General features: G+C 40.7%; 1 protein-coding gene across 4 annotated transcripts in view; it reads left to right on the forward strand.

The window, feature by feature from the left end:
- Nucleotides 1-5,243: 5,243 nt before the first annotated feature.
- Nucleotides 5,244-13,613, forward strand: part of ORC5 (origin recognition complex subunit 5) — a 76,272-nt gene continuing 67,902 nt past the window's right edge. The window contains exons 1-3 of one of the 4 annotated variants that reach the window (XM_027795423.2): nt 5,244-5,294; nt 8,402-8,585; nt 10,173-10,265. In XM_027795423.2, coding sequence (XP_027651224.1) covers nt 8,475-8,585; nt 10,173-10,265 — 204 coding nt within the window. In that variant the 5' untranslated portion in view covers nt 5,244-5,294; nt 8,402-8,474. Of the gene's footprint in view, nt 5,295-5,322; nt 5,833-7,903; nt 7,925-8,401; nt 8,586-10,172; nt 10,266-13,613 lie in introns of those variants that run through there. The other 3 variants (XM_027795424.2, XM_027795425.2, XM_027795427.2) reach the window with 3 other exon arrangements.

Here is a 13,613-nt window from a genome sequence, read left to right on the forward strand (position 1 = left end):
TTATGCACCTGGCCACCTTCCTACAGCTGGTGCATAGAGTTACTACCTTCCCCAGAACGGCCTGCAGCAGAGTAGATGTATTTCAGATAGACCAGAGTTATCTGGTGCAACATACTTTTGCCCTTCAAATGTACTTTCAGTATGTATTTAAATATGCATTTTTTAAACAACCCACTTGCAAAATGATACCAATTGGACTGTCAGGTTTCCATCTGCATAAACATTACAGAGTTTGCTTTTATTAGTGTATTTTACTGAAGTTTGTGAACCTCCTTATTGCAGTATTTACTTAAAATATTTATTTGCTTTGTTACAACCTTGTCCTTTAGTTTAAGCAGCTCTTCACCCCTTTGTTGTCTATTCTTCAGAAAAGTTCACATCCCACCCTTATTTAGGATGTGTCAGATAACCATTAGCAGATAAAGCTGAAACCATTGTAGAAATTACTGTAGTTATCTTTTCTTTTTCATTGTTTAAGGTTAGTTCCTCTACCACAGTGTGCACAATGAACCAGTTGGAATCTCTTCATCCACTTCAAAGAAAAATCACTCAGTTTGTACTTTAAATAATCTCCACCTGGGAACTGGAGTTAAATGGATGATTTGTGTAGAGGCAGATCATGAGACTACCTTGTAGCGATGTAGTGATGACACTGGCTTGGCTGAAAGAGCTGTATCATCCAACAAGGCAGAAAACTTGGTTGCAGTAATTTCTTAAACACCTCAATGACGCTTTTAAGAGAACATCTTTCCAGACCAGTAATTTCTTACCTCCCTGCTCTTTGTCAGAGCCCTGTTCTGCACCTCTGTCAGCTTGAATTGACTTTTTTTGAATAGGAAGAGACTGCTATGTAATAATCCACACGCAGTCTCAATAGCATCCTGCACAATGGCATTTCTGGTAAAATGTGTCTTGGAAAGACTGAGAGAAGTAAAAAAATAAAGCATATATTCTATGTACATAATTCTCTCACTATAGTTCCACATTCTTACATAATCTACATAGAATATGTAAGTTTTCTATACACAGTTCTATGTATGTATGTACGTATAGTACTACATGTATAAATTGAAGAATCTAATCCTGTAACTCACTTAGAGCACACGTTTGTAAGCTTAAGGAATGAGGAATTCCAGTGATTTGAATGAGATGAGTGTACTACATTTTATACTTAACAGATTGTTGCTGAACTGGAGCTATGGATAAGAAAACTTAAATGAAAATTAATCACTACTTGTACTGAAAATAAGTTTGACAAACAAAAAAGTATTAATATAAAATACCTGACTATAAACACAATGTGAAAGGATTCTCTTCTGCTGTTATATGCAAGTTTCAAACCTCAGTTTACTGTTTGCTTTCTCATTTTGAATGTATTTGATATGTAAGCAACTCATAGTCAGAATAAGATGAAGACATCTGACAGCTTAGTATAAAGAAATCATTTAAAGCTGTGCAGAAATGCATATTCAGTAACAACATAAATTAAAATTGAGGTTGATGAAAGATGTAAACTAAAACGTCATACACACCACATAACCAGCCAGATACTTAGGCATGAATCCTATCTCTAGCAACTGCTACTTAAAAGAGTTTTGACCTCCTGAATGAAAATAAAAAAACACACTTACTAAATTTAAACAGTTTTACTGGAAAGTAGAGATTTCCTATAGGAATATATGGACACGTATGTTAAATTCAACAAAGGCAAGTGCAAGGTCCTGCACCTGGGGAGGAATAACCCCATGCACCAGTACAGGCTGGGGCTGACCTGCTGGGAGGCAGCTCTGTGGAGAAGGACCTGGGAGCCCCGGTGGGCAACAAGTTGCCATGAGCCAGCAGTGTGCCCTGGTGGCCAAGGAGGCCAATGGGTCCTGGGGGGCATCAGGAGGAGCGTGGCCAGCAGGGCGAGGGAGGGGATCCTGCCCCTCTGCTCTGCCCTGGTGAGGCTGCACCTGGAGTGCTGTGTCCGGTGCTGGGATCCCCAGTTACAGAGAGACAGGGAGCTACTGGGGAGGGGCCAGCGCAGGGCTGTGAAGAAGAGGGCGGCACTGGAGCACCTCCCTGATGAGGAAAGGCTGAGAGAACTGGGACTGTTTCGCCTGGAGAGAAGACTGAGAGGGGATCCTATCCATGCATACAAATATGGGTGCCATACAAAAAGGTGGGTGCCAAGAGGACGGGGCCAGGCTCTTTTCAGTGCTGCCCAGCGACAGGACAAGGGGCAATGGGCACAGACTGCAGCACAGGGAGTTCCACCTGAAAACTTTACCCTGAGGGTGACAGAGCACTGGAACAGGCCACCCAGAGAGGCTGTGGAGTCTCCTTCTCTCGGGGCGTTCAAACCCCACCTAGATGTAACTCTGTGCAACCTGCTCTGGGAGGAGCTGCTTTTGCAGGGGTTAGACTAGATGATCTCCAGAGGCCCCTTCCAACCCCAACCATTCTGTCACAGTGATTCTGTGACACTGATAGGCCTGAGAAACTGGACAGAACTGTTCAACAGTCTTCAGTAACAGCTTTTCATCTACAAATTTAAGAGTCCAGGATTCTGTATTACTTACTTCAGGTCAGTCCTGCAAAAACAGCATTATAGTCCCTCCATTTCCATCAATACCCATATTCTTAATAATTTTAATTTACTAAAGCTATACATATATTTATTTTTCATTTTTTACCTCATTATAATAATGGTGCCACTTTGGATTAATAAGCAGAATTATTACTGGGTATTTTGTTTGAATTCCAGACTTGAAGCTAAATGAGACAGTAGTGGTGGTCCCACTCAGTTAATAAGTAGGCTTTCGGAAGCAAGGCTGCAATTACTGAAGTAGCTATTTTTTGGTTTGGTCTAATTTCAGCTGGACTGGTTCCCTGAGCTAGCTCTCTTCATAACCACCCAAATCCTAGACCAGAAAATGAGTAGAAGTGGGGGTTGAACAGGGAGAGCGAGACTCTCCTCTTCAAGGCAATACGGATTTATGTTGTGTTGAAGTGACCCTAGGAGGGACTACAGCCTCACAGAGTCACTAAAGTGAAAACTACTTTTTTAAAGACTGATCTCTCATTTTAGGATTCTTGCTCAACTCAAAGCCAAATTTCAGATTTGCTCAGTAGTAATCCATAGAAGATGCAAATTCTGAACCTCACTAAGAACTGCTTCCAAAGTATTTAATTTCAGCTCCCACACAGCCTATACAAAACGTGGATTTTCTGAGACTCCTTGCAGTTATTATATTTGGGTTTTTTTTCTGAAAGATGGCCTATCTGTACACAGAGAAATCTGCCCCAACAGATTCCACGGTTTCAAAAGCTAGAAAAAAGTATTTCACTCTGTTGGAAAGCATATGCCTTCATACGATGCTTTAAAATGTACCTATAATTCCAAATTAAGATTTTTTAACAAGAAGTGGACTAAATTAGTCTACTACATACTAAAACTTCTGCTCACTTATATGCAAATCCAGTAACATTAAAACCAATTTCATTTTATTAGTATGCTTTGGCAAAACTGTGATGAATAACAGGCCATTTGAAAAAACAAGGCTGTATACAAACTGGTATATATAAACATAAATCCGAATCAGCTGCATCTTTTTCTGCTACTCTTTCCCTAATTCCATTCAGAATAGTTTTGGTCCATTAATTTACAATATATAGCTAAATCTGAAACTCTGTTTAGGCCAAGCTATGATGATTGTGCATGCACCCGTATGTATATAAACAGAAAACCTGACTGGTAAAAAGAAACCATGCCTGATTCACACAACTTTTATTATTTAAATATTTCACCCAGCTTAGACCCCAGAGAGAGAATATCACTTTAGCCTTCATAGCCCAGGATGCAGTAGTCATTTATCCCTCTAATACGAAGTGCAACAATTATGCATAATATAACTTTAACTGTAATTTGGACGTATTGTTGTGCATTTTAGAGTGCCATTCGCAAAATTTGACCAGAGCGAAGGCTCCACTGTTGCAGATTGTCTTAGTGATTTACTGAATCTTTCTATATTTTGTGTTTGTGAAACAGTTAGTTATAGAAAGATCTTGATTTTAAAGAGTTAACCTCCACGTTAGCTATGCTGCTTGTTATCCAAGACTGTCTTACTTGAAGTTCCTATTCTATAGACCATAATAACTTTAGTCCTTAATCTTTAGACCATAACCAGAGCGTCTAGGTTCTATTGTGTATAGGTTGAGTTACTGGACAACTCGGCAAGGCAGATATCTAGCCGTCCAACCTGGCAACAAAACTTACTTTTAAGGTGTCCTGAATACTAAATTTTTTTTTAAATTATTTTTATTTATATTATAAATTTTTATAATACTAAAAAATACATCCATAGGTCAAGACAACCCTTGCCCAGGTGAAGACCCTTCCCCTGCGCAAGCGTAGTAACAGAAGAGGATGGCAGAGCAGATATTATATGCAAATTACTAACCAATCACTGTACCTGGGAGTGTACGACCTTGTAATTTTTGTGCATAAATGTAAGGGTGAAACCTGCATAGGTGTGCTTGATTTGTGGAGACACCACCGAGCACCCAGCACTGCAATAAAGGAGTGCCTGCTGCTTAACACTGCATTGGTGTTCAGAGGTTGGATTCCTGATTTCAGTGACACCACAGCCATGCCTTTAAGCTGTGTTCTGTGTTGGTATGTATCAATTACGCACACAATTTCTCAATGGCTTTCTTTCAGTCGCTTCTCTACCTGTAACATTTATTTTCCCGGTGTGCAGAGGGGACAGGCCCAAGGCCTCCTGCCTCCTCCTGCCAGCCCCTCACGCCAGGCACCCTGCAGCCCACACCCAGCCCTGCACGAACAGCCACCACGGCCACCGCACGCCACTCCGTGTCCCCTAAAGGCCGTCCTGTGTCCCCTACAGGAGGTGGCTGGAGTTCAACATAGCCACTGCCGCACCTGCCACCTCCTCCTGGCTCCAGGCCCCAGGTCCAGGCCTGACCCCCGGGGGCAGCGCGGCCCCCCTCCCAGCGACACTCGGCTCCCTACGGCAACACCACCACCTCTCCCCGGCGGAACTGCTGCCAAGCAGCCTAAAACGCAGCTCCAGACACCTACGCCCAGGGACGTCCCCGTGGGACAAGATGCCACCTCAGCACCGGGACTCCCGAACCGCCCACCAGCCCCGCCCCTCCCCTCCCCGCGCCGCCCGGGCCGCCCGCCCCGCGGCCTACGGCGCCTGCGTGCGGGCCCCGCACCTGCGCACTGCCGGGGGGCGGGGCTGGGCGAGCCCGGCGCGCGGGCAGCGTGAGGGCGGGAAGATGAGGTAAGCTGCCGAGCGTGGTGGGGGAGGCGGCCGGTCCCGGGCTGTCTGGCTTCTGGCAGTCGAGCTGGGGGAGAGGAGGGGAGTGAGGTGAAGGGGCAGACCTGCTCCTGTTGCGCTCCGGTTGGGAATCGGTGCGGGGCCGCACGCGGGGGTGAGGAGCCCGGAGTCCCGCTTCCTCCCCGGCCTGCCGGCGTCAGAGCCGCCCCCCGGACCGAGACCCGCCCTCGGCCTCTCAGACGAGTGGCTGAAGGAGCTCTTAGCCCGGGCTTCGTGGAGCGGGTCGGCGTTGTGGAGGCTGAGGGTCGTCATTTGCCCACAGCCCGGGCACGCCGGTGCTGACGGTGACCTAGTGGGGCCAGGGTGCTTATGGGGCCTGAGGGGAAGCAGAACCGAGCGAGTCTCTCTAGCTAAACTGTGGAAACACACGCTAAATCTAGGCGTTTTAGGACCAGTGAACCGAGACAAGTCCTAAATCATCAAATCCAACCATGAAATCTGACTTGTGCTTTTGGTATCCTTACTTGGACTTAACTGGAAAGTAAGTACTTTTTGTCCCTCCTGATCAGTCTGGAATGACATGTACAACCTTGGTACAACCTTTCTTGGTCAGGAACATCCTGAATTCAAGCTTCGGCTGATGCTAGTCCTTGCATCAGCATTGTCATTTAATCTAAATTGTTTTGTGAATATGTTGCTCTAAACATTCTTTCTCATGTGAACTCTAGGATGGGATCCCTTTGAAGACTGAGATACCAACATAGTCAGTGGAAGCATGGGTTTTCATCCAGTGGCTTAAAAGCGTTTAGTATAAGTTTAGATGTGCTGGGATGTTTGGGAAGCAAAGAGCACTGGCAGATACGGTGTCATCAACAGGCAATTTGTGCTTTTTTTGGAGTGCAGTTGGGCAGCAGGGTAGAGAAGCTGAAGTACCTTATGACTTTAGATGCATTTAGAACACTGAGTCATGTAGTCAGTGGAGCAAAAGATTTTTTTTTTTCTTCAATCCACACAAAGTTTTCAGCCTTTTCTAAAACTTTCCGTCCTTGTTTGTTCTCTGTTTTGGAGGCTACTGTCAGAATTTTTTTCTTTGCATCCTTGATATTTATTCCTAGATCAGTTTTAGAGATCAACCTTAATCAAGCTATTCAGTATTTTGTATCTTCATTCCATTTTGAATAGATACTGTGGACGGGTGGGTGGATCTGTTCAAAGCTGATCTGATAAAATGAGCCAAGGCTATTTGTATGATTTTAGGGGAGGTAATTTGCCTGATACATATGATTATGCATTTGGTTTTTGATAGCCGCATTATTTTGATTTCTCGTATTTACTCTGTGTCCTGGTTTCGGCTGGAATAGAGTTAATTTTCTTCTCAGTAGCTGGTGCAGGGCTGTGCTTTGGATTTAGTGTGAGAATAATGTTGATAACAGATGTTTTTAGTTGTTGCTGGGTAATGTTTACACTAAGTCCAGGCCTTGCCGGAAGGAAGGCTGGAGGGGACACAGCCAGGACAGCTGACTCAAACTAGCCAAAGGGATATTCCGTACTGTAGAACATCATGCTGAGTATATAAACTGGGAGGAGTTGATGACCAGCTGTTTGGTAGTTAGTTACCCGCTGGGGTTAAACCATACAGTATGTGATTTACTTGTTTATTTTCCAAGTTGCTTCACACTTACAATTTCTTGATGTCTAACTGTGTGTGATGCTTAAAAATGTGTAATTTGAAGTACTGAATTTTACTATACTGGCATTACTTCTGTTACTGGGGTTATCCATTTTTTCCTCACTAATTCCACTTGGTTTTCTATTGATGATTCTACAATCCTGATTTTTACTTCAGAAAACTCTGAAGGTGAGGTATAAAAATACACACACACACGCACACACCCTATTTCCTCAAATGTATTTATGGAAATACTTAATAGAGATTGGTCCCCAAATGAACTCTTAGTATACCATTTTCCGTAACTACATTTGTATTTATGAACCTCATTGTAGCCCAATAGCTCCCCTGTCAGTGCAACCCAATATTGCTTTTTTTCTTCAGAAAAGTTTGTTTTCCATGTCCAGTGCTATTTCTGGTCTCCTTGTGCTAACTTAATCTTTTATCATGTGGCATTGTACTTATGCCCAGTATAACAAGTTTGGCTGCAAATACGTTTAAATGTGTTTGGAGTGCTTTGTTTATTATCTTTGTCTTGATAACTTTCAGATATTCCTATCTGCTGATGAGATATCTTTATTGTGCTACCTAAAGTACCAAACTTTCTTTTTGGCTGTCAAGTTATTGTTACATTTGACCAAGTCAGGATTCAGCTCTCGAGGTTACTTGATTTCTCTGCATGTTATCCTACATTTGTCTGTAGCTGTACCATCTTTCCAGCAGTTTTAGAAGCTGTGGACAAAGTAGTAGTGCCTTTGACTGAGGTTTTTTTCCCATGTTCTGCCTTCCCAGTGTTTGGACAATCAAGACTCCCAGTCTTTCTTGACTAGTCCTTGTCTAAAAGGGAGACTGTTTTTAATTACAGCTTTTAACTGGTTTGTGTTCCTGCTCTTTTAAAAGAGTATTTCCAGTCTTTACCATCAGCTGAATTTTCTTCATATGTCTCTGCTGCTTTTAAGCTGGGGTGAGCATTTCTGTTAACGTCTGAAGAGTTACTATATTGTCATCCTCATCTTTCCTTCTGCCCTACCTTTTCTCTGTTACTTGTAAATCCTAGTTTATTGGCTGTCCAGGGAGGTGATGATCTGTGACTAATCTACTTTCCTCATTTTACTCCCTTGCTACTTTTAAATGTATATAAAACCAGAACTAAATATGTATTTCTCCAGTTAACTAAACTACAACAATTCTTTGTTATATTGATTTGCTCATACCCTGTATACCTTTCCCTTTTTTATTTGATTTTTTAAATTCTGTTGTGAAAATGTCTGTATAATGCATTACATAGTAACATTCAATTTTGATGAGGTCTTTTAAGCCTATCATAATGATACCATTATCCTGAGCTAGAATGTCTTTTTAGATTTTATGTCAATTTTTGTTCATTTTTCTCCGTTATGTATATGACAGCAAGTGATAATTAAACCCTTTTATTTTCCAGATCACTTTCTCTCTTGTCTCTGCACCTTAAATGGGACATGCATGTTTAGGTAACTAACTACAGGAACATCAAAATGCCTAACCTTGAACATCCAGCGTACCCAGCAGCTACACTGCTTCACTTGGAAAGTTTGGTGCCTTGTCGAGAATCCCAAGTGTCCATGTTGCTGTCAATATTTGGAGAGGTAGTGCTTTTTATGTTGTACGTTTCAGTAGAACAAAGACATTCTGTTGTCTCAGAGGGGAGAGTAGAAATTTAAGGGCATTTTTGTGATGTCACGATGAACATATTTCGGTTGTGTCTTTGGGATTTGTTCTTCTTTGTTCGTTTGTTTTGTTATTCATCTTTAACGTTAGTGTTTGACAGATGAATTCTAGTAAGGTTGAAGGTTGAAAGCTGTTTTGCAGCTGTAAGGACCCAAACAAGCTTAGAGCAGTTTGTGCCTTGCTGTCGATGAAGGCTGATTTCGCTCCAGCTCTGTTCCATCTTTGTCATTTAGTAGCAGGAAGTAAGTCTGTCTGCTTCCGTGTTCTAGAGTTCTGATGTTTGGTGGGGGTTTTTTTCAGTGGCAATGTAGAAATTATGTCTGTTTTTGAGCTGTTAATCTAACATCTACGTGCCTGAATTCGAAGTACATGAAATTGGTCTGATTCTTAGTTCTGTTGCTGACCATAAGGTGGAAATCACTGGCTTGTTAATTGATTCTGTTAATGCTAGGAAAAGCTGTGGTAAAAAGTAATGGAGATTTTTATCTGCAAACTTAAAGGCGATTGGTGTATCCATTTACATTCAGTTAACAAAATGAAAATTAGTATCTCTTTCTGGTTCTGCCTTTAATTATAGATAATAATTACATCACATTACAATATTTAAGTTTTATGTATTTATTACAAGCATAGTGGCAACAAGTCATCTTAAAAAAAAAAAGGTACTTAAATTCCTCTTAAATATGTAGGTTAGAGTATCCGCATGTCTTGCACAACAGTGCCTTCATCTTGGATTAATTGAATATTATTGTTTTTCATTAAACTTTTGTCAAATTTATTTTTTATTCATTTTTAAGTCAATGTACAAGATTCTTAAAAGTGAGAAAAGCACAAACATAAATACCTGTTCAGAATGAAATAGAAAGAATGAGTTGTTCTCCTTGCATCTTAAAAAAAAATCCATGAAATACACAGCATCAGTACCATTAGATAAATGAGTTATTATATCAAATATTGCCTTGTGAGAGAAGAGTGGGCTCCTTTACCATCTCCTCCATCAAACCATTTAATTCTTTTCTGTTTGGTGCTAATGGAAAGAAACAGAGTTTGTAGTGTTTGCAGAAGTTATAACGACGTAAAACTTGCAATTTGTGCTTACTGAGATTTTGTGTTAGTTAACAAAAACAAACCAACAAAAACATATACCAAGTAAGAAAAGCAGCTGGTTCTTAATTCAAATTAGTTTTCTTGTCTGTCCGTCTCCGTCCTGCTCTCCACCCCCCACCCCCCCCCCCGAAAAATATATAGTGGTTATAACAGTTTCACCAGTATTTTTGTATGATACTTGATTCTTGGGACTTATCCTCCCAGCATTTCAGTGAAGATGAAACATAAATCTTGATCACGCTGATTCCATAATAATTGGCATATTTTATATTTAATGTCTCAGTTTAAAAGATAACTTTTCTTCTGGAGAGAAACTTTGTTGATAAATCTTACATCTGTTGAATGAAAAAAGAATTGAAATGGCGGCAGTGGTTTTTTCTTTTTTTTTTTTTCCTTAGCGTCAGCAGTTTAGTCTTCCATCCATCTTTATCTATGGACATACATCTAGTGGAAAGACTTATGTGATGCGAACTCTTCTAAACACCTTACAGGTAAGAATTTTCACAATGGCGATTGAATTTAGAATTTATTTGTAACAGATGATCCCTCAAACTAGCTTCCACTTTCTTGAAATGGTTTGTTTCCTCAGCCATTTCTGCCTTCTCAGTTCTCCACTTACTGTTTGATGAATGTGTTGCTGTTCTCACTATGCACTTAGTATGTACGACTTCATTTAACCCTGAGATGCCATATAAATCATAATAACTTTTCTAAGAAAGTTTGAAAAAGAAAAAAAGAAGCCCAGTTTTGTTTAGCTTATTCCCTTGACTTTAACCTGAAATAGCTTCAGTGACAAGTACTCTTATGATGATTACAATTCAATCTGAGTCACTGATAGTGTACCTTTTTTGAATCTTCTTGTTATTCTCCTTTGTTTTATTTAAAAATTTAAACTAATTTATTTGTATGTGAAAAGAGTGAGCAAGCATATGAAGAACAGTGAGAAGAATTTGCAGTAGTGGAATTCTGTTCTGTTTGTTTTGTGTTGACACACATCCAAATGAAATTAATAGAGTTTATGATCTGTGTAAATGTCAGCCTAAAAGCTTAAACAATAAAGTTGTTAAAAGCATTCAAAGCAAACGTACAAGCTATACATGTTTGCTTTAAAAAAAACCCACACCTGAGTCTGAAATGGTGAAAATCACTGGCTGGATACCAGGCAGCTGCCATTCTTTCTGATATCGATAGTTATTTTTGCAGACTTGAGGTGAATGTTGTATTCATTGCAGTAAATTTGGTTGGTTGTGATCATCCTTCTTACAGAAGCAGGAAAATCTGAAACTCTGAAAAAAGAAACAGTGCAGGAGTTCTAAAATGTTGGAGCAATGTTGCATAGGAACAATTGATTTAATTCCTGAACAATTAACAGTTATTCTTTTGCTTAATGAATCGGCTATACATGGGAAAAGTGTACTGATAGCCCTTTTTAGCATTATATTTTCCAAACCTGTTTAAAAATACAAATTTTGTGCACTTTAATTTATTCTAGATCATCCAAACACGTCTTGATATGCATTGTAAGTTAGAAACCCTAATAAACAGGATGCCATTCACGGTTTCTAATGTAATAAAATCAGTTATCCAGGTGTGTTTGTGTTTACTAAGCTTGGCATTACCAGGTCTTTTGCGGTGAATTGGATCTTATTCTCCTATGCCAGCATTATTGTTGTTTTCCTCCTTGTCTTGGTTTAACCCCGGCTGGTATTTAAGAACCCACTCACCCAGGGAGGTCGGGAGGAGAATTGGAAAGGAACGTGAAACTTGAGGTTGAGATAAGAACAATGTAATAATTGAAATAAAAGAACAACAATAATAATAGTTATAAAGAAAAAGAGGGAGAAGGGTAGCGGAATGAAATCCAGAGGGAAGGGGGGAAAGGTAACTAGTGACATACAATACAACTGCTCACTACCCACTGACTAATGCCCAGCCAGTCCCCAAGCAGCTGCCCCCCCCCCCCCCCCCCCCCCCCCCAAGTTTATATACTGAGCATGACATCCCATGGTATGGAATGTCTCTTTGGCTGGTTCGGGTCAGCTGACCTGGCTGTGTCCCCTCCCAGTTTCCTGTGCCCTTCCAGCCCTCCCACCCCTGAAGTCTGAGAAACTAAGAAGTCCCCAACCACACTGTTCCCACACCAAATCCAAACCACAGCACTGCACTAGCCACCAAGAAGAAACTGAACTCTATCCCAGCTGAAACCAGGCTACTCCTGTACGAGCATCACTTTCAGAAGTGTTAGGACTGTATGTTCTTTTTCAGCTTCACCATCTAACATAAACTTCCTTTGGATTCCTGCTCTTAGAAACTGGTGTGGGAGTAGGCAGGAAGTAGGTCAAGGAGGACTGGTAAGACAGATCATGGAATATATGAAGTGGAAACTACTGAGAATTCATTACACAGTTTTGGTTTTGGAGCCTCGCATTCCTAGGGTGCTAGGACTACAAACACTCTTTCTCTCAACTGTTACGGAAGAAAACTAATACTGTCTACTAGGGGATGAGTTATATCCTTGATTAATACTGGAGTTGCTATGGGTTACTAAACTGTAGCAGGAACTTTGTTATGAATGAACTTCAGTTGCAAGGGCTGCAGGCAGAGAAAGCTACTTTTTAAACTTCATGTGAGAATCTGAACTAGGTGTGGGTTGTCATGGCTGAATGCATGTTTCTTACAAAAATAGTTATCTTGAAGAATGATGTAGAGAGGTATGGCCTTAAGTCCTTTTCAGTCCCTCTCTAGTCACTGCTGGCAGAAGACTTCCAAGCACTAGATTCTTGGCACTTTTGTGGCCCTTCTTTTTCCGTTAGCAAGTGTGTATGTTCATGCTAGTTTTATTCGTTGTTCTAATTTTTCCCAAAACGTATTTTAAAGTCCTCCTAAGGTGAAGGGTATCATTACAGAAATTTCCATCTAAACATGTAAATACCTATGTTTTTGTCATTCATGAACTTCAGGGATTTAAATCCAATGACAGGTGCTACCTTCACACCTAAACCGTACATCTCCGCTTAGATGTTCTCATAGCCCTGATACTTTTGGCTTGTCCCGAGTCCACTTAACACATATCTGCAGGACTGGGTTTTATGCAAAAATCTCCTTCATTAAAAATTTTGCAGAGGGAGAAAGGTGGAAGATGGTGGTTAATGATCCCCTTCCATGCAGTAGCCTTTGGTGCAATGCTCCTTAGGCTGTGCTGCCCACTTGCAACATACCCAAAGATGTGGCTAGACCTTGGAAATCAATAGGGTTGAAGCAGCAACTGTTTCTGTAGAACTTGCTATTGCCAAGTATAGGTGTCTCCTACATAATGTGGTGGTGTGAATCATATCTGAGGCACCCGGCTTTCCTTTTGCTGTAGAGGTGCAACACTTTGCATAGGTGTTATGGAGATATAACTCCTTTCTTTTAGTAGTGTTCAAAATAACAAAAAGCTTTTTATTACATGATGTTTGAGTGGATTGCCAGCATATACCCACACTTTCCCACATCTGCTGAATTATATGCCATATTTTGTATTTTAAGTAGTAACACTGGAATGAAGTACTTAGATTTTTTTGTTGTTGTTTTGTTATAGACACACACATTCCTGTATCAGAAGTTTAGTTTTTCAGGTAGTGCGTATGTATCCCAGTGATTAATGTTTTACAGAGGTTTTAACGTTCAGTGTGAAAAAGAGCATATGCCTTACCAGAGAGTATGAAGCTATGCAAATAATCTATTTCTTAAAGATAGAGTTGCTAGAAAATTGTTTTTTGCCTTATGTGTGTTTGAATACTGGTACTATGTTGTAGTCTATAGTGTCTTCTATTTCTAGAAAAATGATCTTAACTTTT

This window comes from Falco peregrinus, chromosome 6, assembly GCF_023634155.1.
Source record: "Falco peregrinus isolate bFalPer1 chromosome 6, bFalPer1.pri, whole genome shotgun sequence".
NCBI classification, from domain to species: domain Eukaryota; kingdom Metazoa; phylum Chordata; class Aves; order Falconiformes; family Falconidae; genus Falco; species Falco peregrinus.